Source organism: Mauremys reevesii, linkage group 10 (genome assembly GCF_016161935.1).
Source record: "Mauremys reevesii isolate NIE-2019 linkage group 10, ASM1616193v1, whole genome shotgun sequence".
Classification (NCBI taxonomy): domain Eukaryota; kingdom Metazoa; phylum Chordata; order Testudines; family Geoemydidae; genus Mauremys; species Mauremys reevesii.
This window is the reverse complement of record NC_052632.1, coordinates 52364193-52385753: the sequence shown is the minus strand read 5'-3', so window position 1 is coordinate 52385753 and position 21561 is coordinate 52364193. Positions and strand designations below refer to the sequence as shown.

At 51.4% G+C, this 21561-nt stretch overlaps 1 protein-coding gene across 2 annotated transcripts in view; it reads right to left on the bottom strand.

The window, feature by feature from the left end:
* Positions 1 to 21561, bottom strand: part of SRL (sarcalumenin) — a 101703-nt gene that overhangs the window by 26247 nt on the left and 53895 nt on the right. Inside the window, exons 3-6 of one of the 2 annotated variants that reach the window (XM_039491793.1) lie at positions 14984 to 16897; positions 11175 to 11273; positions 9288 to 9383; positions 3169 to 3204 (exon numbers count right to left, since the gene is read on the bottom strand). In XM_039491793.1, the coding sequence (XP_039347727.1) occupies positions 3169 to 3204; positions 9288 to 9383; positions 11175 to 11273; positions 14984 to 16897 (2145 nt within the window). Of the gene's footprint in view, positions 1 to 3168; positions 3205 to 9287; positions 9384 to 11174; positions 11274 to 14983; positions 16898 to 21561 lie in introns of those variants that run through there. The other variant, XM_039491794.1, reaches the window with a different exon arrangement.

Genomic DNA, 21561 nt, shown 5'->3' with positions numbered 1-21561 from the left:
TCATTTCTCTTAAGCTGTCCCTGCTCTGGTATAGAGTGGTGCCCCAGGGCTCCCTCCCTGGGGGCTATGTCTTTGCCCTCTCAGGGCCTTTCTGGCTACAGCTCTTCAGCTATATATCTATAGCTACATGCACTGTATATGCATACACACATTTGTATTATATATATACATATGTTTATAAATCTACATCTGTAAACATACACATTTATATAGCTGGTGTGTATATGTACATAGGCTGTGTTTATAGATAAATACATGTAGCTATAGGTAACTCTAGCTAGCTGAATATGTATTGTGACAAAGTTCCTCCTCTACCTTGGTGGGTCCTGCACTTATTGGCAGATTTGCTCACCTCAGTGATCTTCCCCACAGTCTGGGTCAACTTCTCCTGTGTCTGATCAGGAGTTGGGAGGTTTGGGGGGAACCCAGGCCCACCCTCTACTCCAGGTTCCAGCCCAGAGCCCTGTGGATTGCAGCTGTCTATAGTGCCTCCTGTAACAGCTGCATGACAGCTACAACTCCCTGGGCTACTTCCCCATGGCCTCCTCCAAACACCTTCTTTATCCTCACCACAGGACCTTCCTCCTGGTGTCTGATAACACTTGTATTCCTTAGTCCTCCAGCAGCAGCAGCAGCAGCAGCAGCAGCCGCCCTCCCCCTCCCACTCCCACTCCCACTCCCACTCCCACTCCTTGCACCTCTTCCTCCCAGCTCCTCACACGCACTTCCTCTCCTCTGGCTCCCCCTCACCTGACTGAAGTGAGCTCCTTTTTAAACCTAGGTGCCCTGATTAGCCTGCCTTGATTGGCTGCAGGTGTTTCTAATCAGCCTGTCTGTCTTACTAGAGTAATCTGTTCCTGATTACTCTAGTGCAGCCCTGCTCTGGTCACTCAGGGAACACAAAACTACTCAGCCAGTGACCAGTATATTTGCTCTCTACCAGATTCCTGTACCCCACTGGCCTGGGTCTGTCACAGTATACAGCTATCTCCCCAGTTTCCAGAGGGTTAAATAAAATTCAGTTGGAAAGCCAGAATGTGTCTGGCAGGGGGGGGGCGGGGTGAGGTGCACAGTGCACTGGTGCTATGATGCCATTGTGCAGTCAGGAACCAGTGCCTCTGGAAGGACGGCTGCTCTTCCAGCAGCAGCCCCCTGTGCTTTGGGTGTGTTGCGAGGGACAGGCTTAAAGGAACGGCAGCAATTTTTTAACATTTTGCTGGCTGATCATGTGGCTGTGACCTTGCCAATGGCACCAACCCAGCCACCACTGCTGCTACCTGTATGGATTTTTCACCCGTACCTGTATGGCTGACCGGCTGGGAGAGACTCAGGAACCTCCAAGCACCAGGATTTCCTGCCAGCCCAACTGGGAGTGTGCTGTACTGGATAGCCACGCCCTTACCTTTCTCTGGGGCACCATCCTGGAGGGGCCCTATTTCAATTTAACTCCCATCACCCAAATATGGTCCTCATGGGAGTGACACAGGTACCCTGGCAACACCATTCGAAGCAGAATACATTAGGGCTAGAGCCGGTTCTGCCTCCTGAAGGGGCCGAGCAGGGCCGGTGCAACTATTTAGGCGACTGGGATTTGGGGGGCGCCATTTTCTTTGGCAGTAACCGCAGTGGCTGGATCTTCGGCTGCCCCAGTCGCCGCTGGCATTTAGGTGGAGGGAACTGGGGCAGGGGAGCGTGAGAAGGGCCGCCTGCCCTGCCTCCTCCCCGAGCACACCGTGGCCGCTTCACTTCTCCCGCCTCCCAGGCTTGCGGCGCCAATCAGCTTAGGCGCCACAAGCCTGGGAGGCGGGAGAAGTGAAGCAGCAACGGCGTGCTTGGGGTGCTTGTGCGTGGAGCAGGGGTGAGCTGGGGTGGGGGGGTTCCTCAGGGTGGAGGGGGGGAGCTGCTGCAGGGGGGCACCTCAGGGCGGAGGGGGGGAACTGCCGCGGGGGTGGCAGCTCAGGGCAGGGGCGCAGGGGAGGGAGGGCGCAAGATGGAAGTTTTGCCTAGGGCGCGAAACATCCTTGCACCGGCCCCGGGGCCGAGGGCACGCTGTGTTCCTGGGAGGGTGCTGCTGGGCACTGGAAGGGACAAAACCCACCCGTCTCCATCAAAGGAGGTGGAACTGTAGCTACCGTCACTCACACTGCTGCACCCTCAGATTTCATCGAAACGGGCAGCCTTGCAATGTTCACTCTGCAGGCCTGTGCAAGGTGGGGGACTGCAGACATCTGTGACTGAGCGGGGCCGATTCTCTTGTCACACAAGCTGTGCCTTTGCTGCAAAGCGGTGCTGTGATTGTAGTATAGGCACTGACTCCGTGGGCGCTCTGGGCAGGGGTGGAGTCAGGGTGGGGCCAGGGGCAGAGGGAGGTGGAGCACCCACTGGCACGAGTAGAAGTTGGCGCCTACGGATGTAGTGTGGGTCGGCTAGCGTTAACCTAGCACAGGCACCAACAGCAGTGACAACGTGGTGGCCCAGGATAGTCCTTGGGCTAGTGCCTGAGTACAAGCCAACTGTGGGCCTTGGGTATAGAGTGGTAGTTGTTATCCATTCTAGCTATATTGACCCCAGCACAGAAGTGCCTACCCATGCTGCAACCGCACCTTCACTTGCAGTGACGATGTACTGGAGACTACAGATGTTTATCTGAGGATGCCATGAACGTGTGGCCTGCTGGACAAAGCCAGCCACTGCAAAATAATAAAGACAACTACGTATATAACTAGCACTGGCTAGTGCACAGGGACACTGGGCGTAAGGCTGTGGCTAGTGCACGGTGGGACTGGGCGTATTTCTCTTGGTATTGCACAGGGGCACTGGGTATATGGCTGTGGGTAATGCACAGGGGGCACTGGGGGTATGGCTGTGGCTAGTGTACGGGGGCACTGGGCATATAGCTCTAGCTAGTGCACAGGAGGTACTGAGTGCGTGGCTGTGGCTACGACACAGGGGGCACTGGGCTTGTGGCTGTGGCTAGTGTACGGGGGCACTGGGAGTATTGCTGTGACTAGTGCCCAGGGGGCACTGGGAGTACTGTTCTGGCTAGTGGCTGTCTGGAAAGAGGAAGAATGCTGGGATTTTCAGTGCCTTTGACCAATGACAGCTGAGAGGCAGTGAAGTGGTTATCCGGCTGCTAGTAGCATGCAGATGGCAGGCAGCAATACCAACCTGTGGCTGAGGAGCCCAGGGTACGTCCATGGTAAGCTGTTAGCAGGGAGAGGGCAGGGGGAGAGAGAAAAGGCAACATGAGTAGAAGGAAGGAAAGGAGGTGATTGGTCGGGTAGGACCCACAGAGAGAGCTGATGGTCGGTTCAGCCTTCTCCGAGACAGAGAGCAGAACCAATGAGCAATGCAAACACTCCAGGAAGAATGACACAGTGAATGACCTGCAGGAACAGAGGGCGCATGCACTAAGAGAGTTATAATTACTGGTCTTAGATTAAAATCCCAGGTCTTGACCAGTCTTTTGGGAGTGGCCCAAGGACAGGTTTCCTCCTTCACTGACATCCTTCTGTGCCCCCAGGATACTGGAATTTTGCTCCAGCAGCAGGTCCAGTGAGGGCCAGCTGGGAGCCCCTTGAATAGTAACAACTTCACACTAAGGAATTGTTTTCTCCTACAGAGCAAATGAGTCGGCTGAATTGCCTGTAACAAGCCATATTAATTAGGGTCTGTTCAGTTGAACTGCAGGAACAGTCACAAACACAATGTCCCATACCCCTTCCATTGGGCTAGGATTACCTGTTTCCCCTCCTACAATGACAGATAGTGGAAGATACTTTGGTTACGAGCAAGGCAGTCCCCAGTGCAGGCATGTTAGTCTGCATGTACACATACATGGTTTAGGGTTGCCAGCATGTACCGCAATTTGGTGTGACATCTCTTCAGGCCCCTGTTGTTGGACCAGGACATTCCCCAACCAGGCAGAAGTTCTTCTGAGGATGGAACCAGGAGAACAATCCCAGCATGCTAGAGAGAAAACTGGCACCCCTAACTCAGAGAGAGCGCATACATATACCATGGACATATACACACCCACATGCATGGAGACATCCATTGCTCTGCAGCCTGCAGGCCTCCATATGGGATGTGTAAACACAGTATCTTTGTGTACACACCGGAGAGGTGTCCAGCATGGAGATGGCACAGCTCATACTGAAACATGAGCACATTTTAAAGAGAGGGTTTCTATCTGCAAACACATTCCAGAGAAGTCGTACACAGCCCAGATAAGGAGCCTCCAGACATTTTAGAAAGAGACTTCAGGCCGGCCAGTTGTAAATAAAATCTGCTATGTGCCAGGAGTTGCTGAGTGACCTAGGATCCTGGTGAGCTACAGTAGAGAGTGCTAATAATATTACAATACCCGAATGACCCTAGCATTGGTATTAGGCATAGCAATGCAGCTCAGCTCTGCTATCAATGTACATGGGCGCAAGCTGCAGCCATGTAACCAAGGGCAGAACTGGCCCATGGATACAAACCCCCCAGAGGGCTGCTGTATAATGGAGAGGGAAAGAAGCAGATTGCTAGGAACAGATAGAGAACTTACCATTGCATATTGGTTTGACCCTTGGAACATAATCCCTGTTTCTTGACACTCCTGTTGTTCCACATTTTCCCTAACCTGTATGATCCATCACGAGTCCTGTCAGACTGGGGCCCTGCCTGGGCCTGCTATTGAGCTAACGGCCACCAGGGGGGTCACAGACAACTCCATATATCCTCCCCACCCCTTTCTAGAGAAGAGCTGTGATGGCATTCAGGACACACCAGGGACGCATTCAGACCTTCCCTGCTCAGGGAAGTCACCATCAGGTTATTAATGTGGCAGAGGGAAATGGAACCAGTCGATGCAGCCTGTACCGTCCACAGCAGCAGCAGCAGCAGCAACTTGCCATGCAGAGAAACTCTGGCAGTGAAGCCAAAGTCGGAGGCAGGTGTGACCACTCACTCAACACTGCAGTGTGCTCACCTGGGCTGCTGAGTTACGGGGGCTCCCTGGCACATGGTGCTACACAGTCATCACCACCCCTCTAACTACTTGACAGATTGCTGTATTTACTCTTCCACCGGGCTTCCAATGGGCATGATGGGAGATGCCTTTGCTACAGGTATTCCAGGCAAACATCGCCCATTCTGCTCAGTCCAGGAGCCTGAAGGTGCACGGCGGAAGGAGCATTTGGCATCAGGTGTATTGGTTTAAGTGCTGGCATTGCTGAGTCAGGCATGGGAGAGAGCCGGCAGTCTGAGAAGTGGTGGCAGGTGGCAGCACTGGAGCCCGAGGAGTGACTACAAAGCAGCTACAGAAATGGCCCTTTGCCACGTGCTGTAGAAAAGGCAATGGTGGAGATGCTATTTTCCAAACGGAACAGGGTGTGGCCATGGACACATGACTCAGGAGACAGTGGTGCCAAATGGAACACTGAGATGACCCATTGTCAGTGCCAAGCCCTCCTGGGAATGGGGACTGTGTGCACAAGGCACCAGCTATCTGTTACGGCCCAGGCTATCAATGGAAGAGCGTCTGAACTTGTGGCACCGAGAACCAAGAGTGAGGTGGATAAACTGTCATTTTGACTGAGCGTGTCTGCACTGCCTGGATATCTAAAAAGCACGGGCTACACTCCCAGAGCCCTGACCCAGCATGCACTGGGGACGGTGTAAAACCTGGGTTGGTGTCTCTAGTCATTTCAGTTGGTCTATAGTCCAGGCTAGGAACTTGGAGGGGCTGTCCCCAGGACATTAAATCATCCACAAAGAAGTCCCTGAAGGGATGCCCTGATGCCAAGTTGAGCATTCAGGTTGGTTCCTGGGAAGCCATGTGGCTCCTATCCCCATCCTCCATGTCAGTGCCTGGGGGTGCCATTGCTCCATCGCGCTAGGACTATCACACACTCTGGCTAATAACCTCCATAGGGGTCACTGCCATGGCGCTGGTATGGCTGGGGGCAAAGGCCTCTGCAGAGACTGATGAAAGGTGCAGGGTGAGCATTTCACCGTTCTCCTTGGCAATATCAATTCTGTGGGTTCACGCACATGAGGCCAGAATGCTACCCAGTGGTGCAGTCTGGAGAGCAACCCCACAGGATGGAAAATGGTAACCCTCACAGGGCCAGCCCCCGATCCACTCCAGCCAGGTCAGGCCCTGGTACAGGTAACGCGCATTGCGGTCAGCCAGGTGGCAGGCTCGGCACTCCCCTCGGAAGAGAGAGGAGAAGAGGTAGGGCTGGATTTCTGTTCCCTCGCTTGCTGAACCCGACCAGTGATGGGTCTGCCTGGGGAGGGATTAGCTGTGTGTTTGGGAAGCAGGGGAGGGCAAAATCCCTGTTTGGCGAGTCTGAGGCCTAGTCTATGCCTAAAATGTAGGTTGATCTAGCTACATGACTCAGTGCTGTGAATAATTCCAGGCCCTGTGTGATCCGCCCCCGCCCCGCCACTGTAGATGCAGCTAGGTTGACGGAAGAATTCTTCTGTCAACGTAACTACTGCCTCTCAAGGGGGTGTCAAAATCCCCTCTGTTGCTGCACCATGTGTCTACACTACAGTGCCCAGCGGCTTAGCTGTGTAGACATTCCCTGAATAACACTCCCCACCCACCTTTGCTGTTCTGTGGCTCTTTTGGAATTTGTGTTAAATTTTCTGGCTTGGAAATGGCAGCCTGATCGTGTCAACAACAAAGAGACTTGTCTGTGCATAATCGAGCATGTTCCTCTACCTGCTAAACTGGAATGCCACTTCCCGCTCCCCTGGCCCCAGCTCCAGGCAATCCCAAAGTGAGGATCACATCGCTGTCACAAGCACCCTGCAATGCTGCGCGCCTTTCTACACCTTGTAAAGGACTGGCGTGCACAGGACCACAGCACCCACACGTGGGCGTGCACACAATCACATGCAGGCACACAGAGGCGAGGAGAAAAGTCAGAGAACAAAAGCTGGGAATTATTAAAGTTCAGTGATTTCAGAGCAAACCATCTGCAATGCCCAAATATTAATCAGAGCCGAGCACAAGCACCGGCTTCTGCAGCACTTACAAAAAGAAGCAGCTTTGAAGGAGCTGAAATGGTGTCACTGATTGGAGCCACCATGCTTCAGGGGGAGGAGTGGAGGAGGAATGGGGCATGGATGCAGGGAGTTCCTAGCATGTGGTTATGATGGGTAGAAGTGCGTCTTTCTGCTACAGCACACGGAGCACTGAGTATGCACTGAAGTGTTTTGTGGTTGGTCTTTTTTGCACTGGTGGTTTTGAAATATCAAAGATCCAACTGAGACTACCTCAAAGAGCATAAAGAGGAGATGCTGCCGAGAGGCTCTGTGTGTGTGTGTGTGTGTGTGTGTGGTTAAATATGGGAAGCTGAATGCTAGCCATGGGTTTTAGCGTGGGTCATAATCCCCTACAAGTCAGCCAGCCCACCCAAAATAATAGGATGGGAGTCAGAGCCTACATGAGCCACGGACAATCCTGACCAGGAGACGTGGCCCCGTTTGGAGGCAGGAGCTCTGGAAGGACCTGCTGGATGACGACCCTTTTCATCGCTTTGCAAAATTGAGTTATAAAAAAATAATGTTGCAGATTCAAGGTGCTGAGCTTGGTGTAGAGTCCTACCAGGCCCGTAAAGCTGTAGCTTCTGAGGGAACTGGCATGTCTTATTGGATCTCTAAGGGCAAAATATGGATCATGGGCTATTTAAATTGCTGGGCTATAGTAGCTCAGCTGAGAACAGCTGCAATGGCAGATATGTGTGGGATACAGAGTAATGCTGAACCAAGTGAGGGGAGGGTAGCACCAGGAGGGGCAGATGTACCATAGTAATGGGGGAACCTGCAATGTGGTGAGTGGAATTTGCATCTTGAGTGGGATTGAGGGTGTGCATGAGTGGAACTGTGGGGAGCAGAGATGGGAAGGCAGGGAGGGCGTAAGCCACAGATCAGCTCCTTGCAATAAGGATAAACTCCAGGACTCTGCTATGGAGTAATCTCCCCATCCCCAGAGGCTAATTATCTTTTTTGTAGCACGAGTAAAAAGCCCAGAGGGCAGGTGTAGCATGGGCAGCAGCAGGGCAAGCATCGCCGGCCCACCTCAACTGATGTGCCTCACCCCAGTCTACAGGGGTGGCTCTAGGATTTCCGCTGCCCCAAGCGGCACCGGTGGACCTCTCGCAGACGTGCCTGCGGAGGGTCCACTGGTCCCGTGGCTCCAGGATGCTCCACCGGCGCCGAGAGAGGAGCATTTCGTCTCCACGGTTCCATCCAGGCCCCAGTCCAGCAAGGTACATGTGCCTAACTTTGAGCATGTGAGTTTTCCCGTTGAATTGGGACCTCAGAACTTGGCTGCTCTGCTGAGGCTGCCAACAGGGTTTTGTGATGTTGACACTAACGCATTAGAAATGGAGCCATGCGGCTGCCGTGTCACGCAGATTGCAAGGGCCTCGTGTAGACTGCAAGCTCCTTGGAGCAGCGGCCATTCTTACCTCCTTTGGAGTGGACCAAGCGCACCATTAGGGCTTAGCAATTACTAGCAGGCCCTGGCACAGCCATCGGGGGACCAACCTTTGATCACGACTGGCCTAGGCGAATTGCCATTGCTAATGACCTGGAGCTAAAAAGCTCCATGTTCCATCACACCCGCTGAGTCATTCACTCCCCTGGAAAGAGAAGTTAGGCCAAAATCTTGCACCCAGAAGAAGAGCTGCAGGAGAAGCAGCTCACCCATCCGTGTCTGGTTCTTAACAGGGCGGAGTGTTACAGAATTATTACTCCTGAGAGGGTTCAGACACCCTAAGCCTCCTTGTGAGCCAGCTGTCCTGTGCCTTCTTGAGGGCTGGTTCTCTGGGCCTTGTGCAGTGATTCACACCCATGCAGCGTGGGCAGAAAGCACCCCTGTCAGGTGAGTGGAGGGTTCTAATCTGACAGCGTTTCACATGCACATGGCACAGGTGCCCCTGACTGCGCAGGTGCCGGCAGTGCAGAGCCAGGCCCTTGAGGCTCATCAGCTCAGTGCACTGACGCACTCCGCCAGGGAAAAGGAGGAATTGTTCCCACTGATTGAGGTGGCGTTATGCAGGGACCTAAAAAGCCAATGTGCATACACAGAATTCCCACACACTGAAACCCGCTGCGCTGGGCTGCATGGGACCCAGGTAACAACACTCTCTGGATCTCTTTGTCTGCTGCAAAGGAAGACTCGACATTTGAGGTCTTCCACGGATCCAGTGTCTGTACTCTGAACCTATGCACAGCAGAACACTGACTGTGCCCGATGCATCCCTACTGCCCCTCAGCTTTACCTGTGATCTCATGCTGCCTGAGCTCGTTGTATCTGTAGGACTGCTCCAGGGGTTTGATGGAGGAGTGGTAGATCTTCCTCAACCGCTGCAGTGTTGCTACAGGTTCAAGGAGTGATAAAATAGAAACAAATCAAACTCAAAGCTACTCCCAGATGCCTCTGGTGTTTTGACCATCTTTACCTCCCTGGCTCTCTTTCATGTACACACAGAGGCAGTGCAGATAAACAAGCAAACAGATCTCCATTTGGCTGTTGGAATAGGAGGCCTCTCATTGTGGGTAGAGATTTCTGGTTGGGACAGGTATTAAGAATGGGCACGGAATCTCATGATAGCAGGGGACTTGAGTCGATGACCAGGGAGATGCCCTAGTCCTATGTTCCCGTCTTTAGAAAATAAGGTACCACAGAATAAAACCCTTTGAGATGCTCCAGATTAAGTGTTGTAGTTAGAGAAGGGCTGGCAGATTCCAGGCCTGTCCCATGAGCTGTTCTGGTGGCATTAACCTCTGTTCAGTGGGAGGTAGCTGCTGCCTGGCTGTAGCTGTTGTTCAGTTTTGATTTCATAGAATCATAGATTATTAGGGTTGGAAGGGACCTCAGGAGATCATCTAGTCCAACCCCCTGCTCAAAGCAGGACCAATCCCCAAATGGCCCCCTCAAGGATTGAACTCACAACCCTGGGTTTAATAGGCCAATGCTCAAACCACTGAGCTATCCCTCCCCCCCACAACAAATTGCCTGTTAGTACCAGTCATAATTTGGGTCAGTAACACTGCATCTGTGGAAGCACCCATAAAAGACACAGAGGAAGCAATCCTGTGGCTCTGGCATGATTCCACTCCCACCTCCCACCCCTCTTAAGCCTTAGAACTTTCTCTAGTTTTCCATTAGTGATGGGAGAACGTCAATAGGTTTAAAGGGTTGGTTCAAATAAGTACCCAGAAGTACCCAGGTGAAATCCTGGCCTCATTAATCTCTTTGGCAAAAGTCTCACTGGCATCATTATGGCCAGGATTTCACTCCAGATGCTTTCCCCAGCCTTCTCCAAACCTGCAAATGTATCGGTACGTTGGGTAAGAAATCACAAGGTTCATTACTATTTAATATTCAAAACACAAATTCCTAAAGGGCCCTTCATTGTAGTGTCTGGGTGCCAGTGAGAACAGGCTTTCTGTGACATGCCCAGTACATCTTCATTTCTACAGGCCAGAAGAGTGGCAGGAACAGCTCTTCCCACAGTATTTTGGTGCTTCTTCATCTAGTCCCAGCAGACACTGGGGAGAGCAGCAGCAAACGATAAGTTTCAAAAACAAAAAATAAAACTTTAAAAGTTGCTCAAAACTTTTTTGCTCCTCAATAAATGTTCAGGGCTGGGCTGGATTGGGTTGGCTTTGAGGGGAGCTTATGTTTGTTCTTATTTTTGTGGCTCTCCAGACTTATCTGAACTTCCTTCTTACGCACACCATGTGTACATCTTAGAACTATCGGAATGATGGAAATCCAGGGGAAAGATAAGCATTTAAGAGGCAAGAAACTGAAGGAGAATGTGAAAAGTTACTAGCTTTGTAAGAAACAAGATTTAAGACAACAACAACAAAAAAGACATTGCCACTAGTGCTTTTTGTTTAACTACATGATTCTGTCTTTCAGAGGTGGGAGTATGGGCTCTTCTCCTCTTGTTATGCATGTGTAACAGGTCTGCGCTTAGACGCTGCTGGATAAATGGCCATCTCCCACGGCCTGGCCCCAGAAGCCACAGAATCTCCCCAAATCCCAGGCTCTATGTCTGCAATAGATTGGGACCCCCACTGCACCCAACCACCTACTTGCTTCCTGAGTGTATTTCCTACCCCGCCCCCTTTGTGCACGCCTGTTGCCACACTCGTACCTGAGTAGTCATCTGCAGGTTTAGCCTCACTCAGTTTAAGGGTGCTCTCTATATGGGACCGGTCCCTCTTGGCAGTCTCCCCAACATCTTCTGTCTCTTCTGGAGAAAAAGGAAAACAGCCTGTTAGGCATGGCTGAAAACAAGGCTAGGAAGAGCACGCAAACCACAGCACGACATGGTGAGTGACTCCACAGAGGGGGCTGAGAAGCATCTTTAACCCAGGGAAGAATCTTTGAATGGCTAAGTCATTAATGGGTTTGGCTCACCGCCATTTTTATTGCAGACACTCCTTTCCCCCTCCCTCCCCTCTCTCACTCTCTTGCAAAACTTTGCTGAGGCTCCCAACAGAGGTGTCTGTTGGTGCCAATTATGATTACGGCTTTGCAATGTGGTGATCTTTCTATTTGGTTCTGGAGAGAGACCAGCAACTGACCCACTTAGTCCTCTTGGCATGTTCCTCCTGATTTGGAAAGTCACAGATTCATAGATTCCAAGGCCAGAAAGGACCATCCTGATCATCTCGTCTGTATCACACCTGCCCAGAGAACTTTCCCAGAATAACTCCCTCTGAACTACAGCACAGCTTTAAAAACCATCCAATCTTGATATAAAAATGGCTAGTGATGGAAACTCCACCATGCCTGTGGGCAAACTAAGAAATAAGAGCTTGACATCAATACTATGAATGCAAAATATTCATCTGAAAGGGATGCTTGATAATACAGAAAACTATTAAGCAATATATTCAACTGATCAACTTCCACATGCCAGCTTGCTCGATAGCAGTCCCTGCCCTGGCACTGATATGGGCAGAAAGATTTCAATATGTCTTCACCTGCAGCTGGTCAGACCCGAACTACAACTCTTTCATAGCAATAGTGCTAACTCCTGGCTTTAGCCTGGCTACCCCCTCTGTCTCTCCACCCAGGCATCTATCTGCAGAAGAGTTAAACGCCTCCCACATCCACTCTTTACAAACCAAAAGTGAAAATGAAATGTGCTGAAATTGATCACAGAGGGTGCTGGATGAGGCAACGTGGCCCTGCTGGACAGCCCCGGCCTGCTACTTGCCATACCCAGGTTCAACTCCTGGCTGTGCCACAGAATCCGTGGGTGACCTTGGACAAGTCACTTCACATCATTTGGGCCTCAGTTTCTCCATCTCTCAAATAGGAAGAATACTCTTTTACTTCACCTACCGTTTGTGTGTTTTGGCCATTTAGACTATCAGCTCATTGGGAAAGGGTCTGGCCCTGCCTATGTGTTTGTACAGCACCTGGCATAATGGGGGCACTGCTTTTGATTGGAGCCTCGAGCTGCTACTGTAATAATAACAACACTACATCAGCCTAGGGGAAGAGGGCTGTAGCACGAGACAAACTGCTTGGAACAGAATAGGGCTATATAGCTAGACCTCCATTTAATGTCAATATGAACATTAGTGCTCAAAGGGTTTGCAGCAGGATGTATCACACAGGGGTGTGTGTCTGGCCTTGTAGGTATGTTGACCTCTATAGCTGCATTAGTTCCTATTAATGTCAGTGGCAAAGATCTCTTTGAAAGCAGCAAGTGCAAGATTGGGCCCTAGGCTCAAGAATGGTTTGCAAACAGCTCTGTGACCAAACATCTTCCCAGCCCATCCTGTTGGGTTGGGAATAGAGCCACCACTCACCACATGGGCAGCTCTCGTTCTCACGCTCCTCACGAGCCTGAGAACCTGAACTGAAGTGCACACGTCATGCAAAGAAAGGGCTTTTGGATTTGCCAAGAAAAGCCACAGAGACTCAGCTCTGGTTACATCTGGGCACCAGCAGCTTGCTCAGTAGGTCCGTATGTGACAGCGCAGCACTAAGCAAAGGGAGGGGAGGGGAGGGGAGGGGAGAGGAGCAGGGGGTGGAGTTTCTCCTCATCATGTAAGCTAATCAGTGACAAAGGCTGAAAAATGTATGTGACAGATTTCATGAGTAGGTCCAAAGAAAACATGAGACAGATTGTTCACCCACAAACTCACCTGTGACTGACTGGCGCGTGCGGTCTGTGCAATTTGGAAATTTACCAGATTTCTGCCGGCTTCTTGGGAAAATCTAGGGCCCCGATCCTGCACTATGTAGTGTGAGAGCGGGCGGCTGTGACCACACCAAGCGCCGCTGAAGTCAATGAGGTTCTGCCCGGGTTTGCATTCTGCCCATGAGCAGCACGTTGCAGGAGCAGGACCTAGGCCTCCTTTTTTCATGATCTGGCATTAATCTGAACGCCCAGTTCATCCATCCACCCAGTGCTCTGGGGAAAACAATCCCAGCACTGCTCAGAGAGCGCCTTCTGAAAGAATAATGCAATCTGGGAAGAACTGGGGACTGTGTTTAAGACTTATCTAAGACTTCCCTTGGAATTCACATCTTTGGAAGGGATTATCACTAAGGGGCATCATGAGTGACTCGCAAGCGAAGTATCAGGGGGTAGCCATGTCAGTCTGTATCCACAAAAACAACAAGGAGTCCGGTGGCACCTTAAAGACTAACAGATTTATTTGGGCATAAGCTCTCGTGGATAAAAAAACACTTTTTCAGATGCATGGCCATGCATCTGAAGAAGTGTTCTTTTACCCACAAAAGCTTATAACCAAATAAATCTGTTAGTCTTTAAAGTGCCATTGGACTCCTTGTTGTTTTTCCAGGTGAAAGCTCAAGGTTCTAACCTGCTATTCCCAGGATAGCTCATTCCCCTTAGTTTGATTCTGATAGCTTTGCAAACTGGTGTACACTGGATACATCACCCAGTCTAGATCCAATTCTCTTGTGTTGTCTGTGCTGACTCTTAAATTGCCTGGTTGTGTGAAAGGTGTGGAGTATTTCAGAGTGTTTGTATTCCTTGGACCTGGCTCTCTGCTGTCTCACGGCCTGTGTAATCATCTATGCCAGTGCAAAGCACTGGTGCATTAGGACCGGACTGCAGCGGAACAGTGTCCTGGTCCATTTGCTGCATGGAGCATGCCATTTTGTTCTGCGAGGTCACGCTGGTGGGGCATTCCGGTAGATGTCCATTCAGGACTACCCCACTGGTACAAAGTGGTGTCAATCACTATCACAGCAGAATGTTAGCACTCACTTTGCACTGGTATCAATGACTGCACAAAGCACGGAGCTGTGAAAAACCTTTGCCTTTAGAAGTATTAGGACATGAATCCAATGCTGGTGAAAGGGGCCATGTTGGCTCCTGGACATGGATTTCTGTTTTTATCCGTAGAACAGATCCAGGCCAACCTTTGCCCAGTTCACCCCCTGCCAATGTGCCCCATCCTGGAGGGACCACCTGTAGTGCTGAGAGAGGAGTTCAGTTGCCATGGCCCAGGAGTCCTTGGCATCTCTATTGAGGCTCCCAACAGGTGCTAACTGGGGTGGAGCTGGACAACCCATTCCTGGGACATGGGGAGGGAACATAACACTTCATTTCATGCAGGCCATGGCAGAGCTGTCAGATGGCAATGGATATTCGTCGCTGTTGACCTTGTACTAATTCAGCCTAATGCCCAAGGGGTGAAAGCCTTCATCTCCCATTACCAAGTACTAACCGCAGCCCATTACCACCCCATATCACCAATGCCACCCCTCCTGGCTGTGGCAGGACAGGGATTTCCGGTCTGAGCAGTTGGTTAGGGTCACACACTGAAAGCACAAGCGTTAGAACAAGGGCCGTGCACTGGGTGCATTTTAATGTCTGCCAAGCTCAGCGGCGCTCTGGGTTTGATACTAACCAATGCCCTTGCTGTTAGGCTATTACTACTGGCACACCTAGTAACAAAAAAGTCAGACCTATTTGTCTGGGGTCAGGCACAGCAGCAGCAGGAAGATGGTTGTTGCCAGGTGGGCTATCTGTCTCTGCCATTAACTGCACATCCACGGAAAGGCTTCCTGCTACAGCTGGGTTACTATTGTGAGAGTGAGCTTTGTCCTGCTCCATGTCTCTGTGGGGTGCATTCTTCTGGCCTGCAGATTCAGACTCAGCTTCCACTTCACTGATCTCTTCCTCTTTGACATGGCCGTGGTCTTCCATGTCACTAGCAGCCACTCGGATATCTGGGGCAATGACTTCTTCAGCCTCTTCCTCTGCCTCTGCCGGATCACCACCCTCTTCCTCTGCCGGGCCAGCCCTCTCTTCCTCTGCCGGATCACCACCCTCTTCCTCTGCCGGGCCAGCCCTCTCTGCCTCTGCCGGATCACCACCCTCTTCCTCTGCCGGATCACCACCATCTGCCTCTGCCGGGCCAGCCCTCTCTGCCTCATCACCACCCTCTGCCTCTGCCAGGCCAGCCCCCTCTGCCTCATCACCACCCTCTTCCTCTGCCAGGCCAGCCATCTCTTCCTCTGCCTCTGTCGGATCACCACCCTCTTCCTCTGCAGGGCCAGACTCCTCTGCCTCTGCAGAGTCACCACCCTCTTCCTCTGCCAAGCCAGCCGCCTCTTTCTCTTCCTCTGCCGAGTCATCACTCTCTTCCTCTGCTGAATCATCACCCTCTTCCTCAGACTCTTCCTGGTCATCATCCTCTTCCTCTGAACTTTCTTCAGACTCCTCTGCTTCCAAGTTAGGGTTTTCTCCCACTCCCTCAGCAGAGGCAGTGCCTGGTTCCTCTCGGTCCCTTTCCGCTGCCTGGCCATCAGTGGTGGTCTCCCTCACAGGACTGTCACCAGTTCTGTTGCCTGAATCAGGTTCCTTCTCTTTTGCAGCTAGTCCATTGCCCCCAAGAGGGTCCCCAGAGATATGACTGGTCTCTGAGCCAGAGACTTCTTTGTCTTGCTGGTTTGCATGATTCCCACCTTGCATGTGAGATTCGGCACCTTGGCTAGCATGTGGAATACGGCTCTTGTCTTCTTTAGAGCCTTCTTCCAGCTGTGTCCCCTCTTCCTCAAGAGTTCCTGGCTCTGCTAGAGCAGGTTCAGCCCTATGTGCATCTCCCTGAGGGGGCGATTCCCCGCTGGCTGGCGAGGGCGGCGTGCTCCTCTGGGAGGCCTCACTGACTTCGCTTTCCTTGTCAGCAGCATCTTTGCCATCGTCAGGCCCTGAGTGGTGCTCTGCTGCTGCTACCTCCTCTCTAGCCTTTGTACCACACTGGGAAACCTGCCTCTCCTCTGCAGGCAGGCGGGTGCTCTCTTCAAAACTCCCTGCTGTGGCGGGAGGAGAGTTTTGCCTGTCCTCTTCCCTCCCAGCCTCTTCCAGCCTGATTTCCACCCCTGCCGCATGGAGCTCCCCCTCCTCCTCTCTGTCCTTTGCAGCTTCACTCCTCCTGCCTCCGGGCTGTTCTTTGGCCAGCAGCTCTTCTATGTCTTCCCCTGGGAGAGGAGTCCCTTCTGCTGGCTCTGTCTCTCTCGCCACAATCTCGCTTCCATCAGCATTGCTGCCTGTGGCAGCGTCACATTCTGAAACCGATGAAGAAGCATTAGCAACGTTCATGTCATTGTCCTCCTCTTGGCTGTCATTGTTCAAGCCATCAACAGGGATATTTATATCAGCACCTGTCTTGGAACCAGAGTCATGTGGCATTCCGCTCCTTTCCTGGGCTGCTGCCTCATTGCTGTCTGCAGGCTGGAGGAGAACAGTCTTCTCAGGAGGTACAGAGTCTGGGCAAAGTACCCCTTCGTTCCCCTCTAGGCTCTGGTCTCCAGCTGATAAGTGATTCTCAACAAAGTTGGCAACATCTTCAGTGCCCCCCGAGGCAGAAACTTGCAATTCTAAATGATTAGAACATTAGCAGTCAGTTTTATCTGAGGCTGATTCTGTTCTTCTCCTCAAAAGAGCCTACATGTGCCTACACAATATGTGTATGTACTCACAGTCACACACGCATATGTGTGTGTGATGTGGGGGTAAAACTCAGTTGCTTACTAAAAGGATGCTGCATATGGAGTCCCAGCATGTTACAAAATCTCTATTTTGAGGCTATTATAAATGAATTTTAATGCTATCCCTGTTGATCCATGGGCATCAAAAACCATCTTTGGTGCCATCTTGCTTTTAATACTCCTGTCAATAAATCGGATACAAACAGGTATTTGTTGGGGAGAATATCTTATATTACATGGACAGTATTTAGGAGATTACTGCCGAGAAGCTCTTAGCCCCAGTAAGTCATACCAGCAATTGTTCCCTCTGGGTCTTGCCTTTTGCTAGAACCCTTCTGCCCCTTGTGGTCTACCCCAGCAGAAGCAGTGTTTGGAACAGAGGTGAACAGTAGAAAATTCTCAAGGAAAGTGACCTTTTATAAATATACTGGCTGGGATGGGGGGTGGGTGTAGGGAAGCTTAGCCCAGAACGTTTAGGCAAATTATAAAGGGTTATTTCCACGTTCTGTTTCTTGCATAGCAATTGGAGTTTAGCTGGATCAATAATAGAGGTGAGGGTGAGAGCTGAAGGAAGGGGGATGCAGAATGTACTGGCCACAAGAAGAGCGGACCCCTGTGAACAGATTTGAGGGTGCAGTCTGACCCAGAGTCCATGCTAGAGTGCTATTTATTGTGAGTGGCCTTTCATTAGGAAAACATTTGCCGCTCTTTGAAACTGACTGGAATGCAATGAATTCATTCTGCATTCCGGGAGATGTCACCTGCGTTTTCCATGGGCCCCCCTCTGTAATTCAACATTAGTCAACAGATACTTAAAATAAAGCATTACTGGCTATAGCGTCTCTGTCACAAACAGTTGCTACTAGTCTGAATAATCCCCTGAAAAGTCTAATGTCCACATACCAGGGACACATTTCAAAAGAGAATAATTCCTTTGTACTCCAGCTGGCAAGCAGATGCCAACCAGAAAGTACCATCCTCAGGGAGGAAAAAGGAGTAGCACTGTCAGGCTCTCTCAGATAGCAACCAGAGCTTGACATGGGCCATTCCTGTAGTCTTCTCCCGTGACCCTTCGATGGTCCTCCCACTGGCCATGTTCCTAAATGCTGTGTTGGAGAAAGTGTGGGAAGTGCCCCGCTGCCCTCCAGCCCAGCAGTGTCCAGTCTCACACAGCACAGTGCTTCACACTACTATTAACAGCAGTGCTTGCATGCTAGCACTTTGTATCCAAGGATCTCAAAGCACTGCCCTGCCCAGCCAGTCATGCCATACACAGAGCTCAGTTCAGCCCAGCAGACCTCATCCTGCAGGCACTAGCACCTGCACTTAGGGGAGCGCAGTCTCTGTTTATACTACTACCGGAGAGAGAAGCATAGTCAAACCTAGGACCTGAACGCTCCTGGCCTTTGTGATCATTCGGACCCAGATCCTGCACTGTGCGACTTGACCCTGACAGATCAGTTTCTTTCCCCAGGCCTCCCTGTTCAGGGGCTATGCTGCAGCTTCCCCTGAGCAGTAGGGATGGTTGCTCGGTGAGTGATTCCCTGTACGCTGAACCCTTGTAATGGGCACTCAGAGCAGCCAGGTGCTGGATTAGGAGAGCAAAGCACCAGAAAAAATAACCTGCTTTTAAAAGATTCCAATCCCTGCGTTTGGTTTGGCCTGTAGTGTAAATAACAGCAAGGGCGAGCCAGTCCTGCAACACTCCAGCACATGGACACGAGCAGCAGTGAGCTGGTCACAGCAACGGGACAGAACAGCTGCAGAGGGTCTGTCCACACTGCAGCGGGGAGGTGCAGTTTCCAGCTCAGGTGGATGTACACACACTAGCTTGGATCAATGCAGTATGATAAAAATAGCAGTGTAACCATGGTAGCCTGGGCAGTAGCTCAGGCTAGCTGCCCGCGTACAGTCCCATCTGCGTCCCTAAGTCCTCAGGTGGCTAGCCTGTGCTGCCCTGGGTGTGCTGCTATTTTTAGCGTGCTAGCTCAACCAAAGCTAGCCTGGGTATGTCTACCCAAACTGGGAATCACACCTCCTGCTGCAGTACAGACATATCCAAAGATGGTCAGACAGCGCGTGAGTCTGCAGGCTCTCTACAGGAGGGGTGCTGTGGGCTAGTGCCTCTGCTGTGGCTTGCTTGGCCACCTTCAGTAGCTCACCAAAGTCAGTCCCATGGGGAGAGCTGTGGTATCCACACTCTCACTCTTGCATGGGGTTTCAATTCAGAAGTGGGAAGGCTATGAAGTGGGAGGTGGCTGAGGGGGGTCCGGTGCAGAATGCACACAGAGCAATGGAGATGGGAAGTGGGGAGTGGCACGGGAGAGCTGGGAAGTTGGCGAGGAGAGATGGGACAGGACCCTGCAGATGGAACAGGTGAAGAAGAACAGAGCTGTGAGGGGGACGGTGGTGGGAGAGAAGGACCAAGAGAAACAGGCCAGAGGTGGGAGGGAGTCAGAGCAGTGGGTCAGAGAGTCCAAGGCCAGAAGGGCCATTTTGACCATCTAGTCTGACCTCTAGTAGAACACAGACCATAGGACTTCCCCAAAATAATTCCAAGAGCAGATCTTTTAGACAAACACGCAGTCTTGATTTAAAAATGGCCATTGATGGAGAATCCACCACGACCCTTGGTCAGTTGTTACAATGGTTAATGTCGCTCACCGTTAAACATTTGCATCTTCTTTCCAGGCTGAATTTGTCTAGTTTCAACTTCCAGCCATTGGGTCGTGTTAGACCTTTCTCTGCTAGATTGAAGAGCCCACCAACTATTCCTCATGTAGGTACTTACAGACTGTAATCAAGTCACCCCTTAACCGTCTCTTTGAAAGCTAAATAGATTGAGCTCCTTAACTCTGTCACTGTAAGGGAGGTTTTCTAATCCTTTAATCATTCTTGTGGCTCTTCTTGGACCTCTCTCCAATTTATCAACATCCTTCTTGAGTTGTGGCCACCAGAACTAAACCCAGTAGTCCAGCGGCGGTCACACCAGTGCCAAATACAGAGGCAAAATAATCTCTCTGCTCTTACTCGATATTCCCCCGTTAATGCACCCAGGATCACATTAGCCCTTTTGGCCAGTGTTGCACTAGGAGCTCATTATACACAGTGACCTCCAAATCTTTTTCAGTCACTGCTTCCTAGGATAGAGTTCCCCATCCTGTAAGTACGGCCTACATTTCCCCCCGAGATGTATACATTTACACTTAGCCATATTAAAATGCACATTATTTGCATGACCCCATGTTACAAAGCAATCCAGCTCGCTTGTATCAGTGACCTGTCTTCTTCAGTATTTACCATCATTCCCCCAATTTTTGTGTCTGCACTCTGTATCAGTGGTGATTTTATGTTTTCTTCCAGGTCATTAATAAAAATGTTAATTAGCATAGGGGCTAAGAACCGATCCCACCAGAAACAGACCAGTTTGATAATGATTCCCCTCTTACAGTTACATTTTGAGACATGTCAGTTAGCCAGTTTTTAATCCATTTAATGGGTACCACGCTAATTTTATATCTTTCTAGGGTTTTTTTTAATCAAAATGTCATACACTATTAAGTCAAATGCCTTACAGAAGTCTAAGTACCTTACACTAACACTATTACCTTTTGTGACCCTGGGAACCCCACAGTGCACACCATACCATAACTCACATCAGGCCTTCTATGCTCATTGCCCCAACACTGTGTTGTCATAATCTGTATCTAACAGGTGTCATCTAAGGAATCATATGCAGACTGGTACCATGTTGGTCATTAATACTATAGTGTCATGTATGTAAGAGTCAGGGCAGTGGGCAGAGGTGGGAGGGAGTTGGGGCAGTGGGTGGGAGGCAGGAGGGAGGCAGGGTGTCAGGGCAGGGAGTTGGGGCAGTGGGTGGGTGGGAGGAGGAAGGGAGGGTGATGGGCTGCAGGGCAGAGGTGGGAGGTAGTTGGGGGAGGAGGCAGGAGGGCAGCAGGCAGAGGTGGGAGGGAGGCAGGGCGGGAGGTGTGAGGGCATCAGGGCTGCACAGCAGTGGCGGGAGAGACTCAGGGCCGTGGGTCGGAGGCATGTAGGTGGGGAGGAGGAGCAGGGCTCGGGGAGGAGATGCAGCAGGGGAGCAAGGAGAGGCTGAGTAGCCTAGTGGTGACAGCCAGGTGGAGGGAGGGAAGGGTCAGGCTTGTGGGGGGACCCAGCTGGATGCCATGTGGGTGGGTGAGCCACGAGGGAGCTGAGCCCGGGCACTGGGGTATGCTGCAGTGGCTGCCAGACAGTGCAGGGAGGAGCTCATATAGCTGCCAGCCAGCGAGCTCGGAGGGGGGATGAGGAGAGGGAGGGGGTGACGCTGGTCCCCGGTGCTTCAGGGGTTCAGTGTTGCTGGGAGTCTCATTGCTCTTTGATCTCAGAGCTCGCCTGGGGACACTGGGGCTGGAGCAAAGGGGTCAGTCGCACAAACTGAGCATGAAGTTCATAGCGTCGCCGACCCAGGAGCTGGGGCCTGCCCTCCAAGAGCCCCTTCCCCTTTCACAGCAATTCCCAGACATTCCCGACTGAAGCCCAAAGCCTCCTTC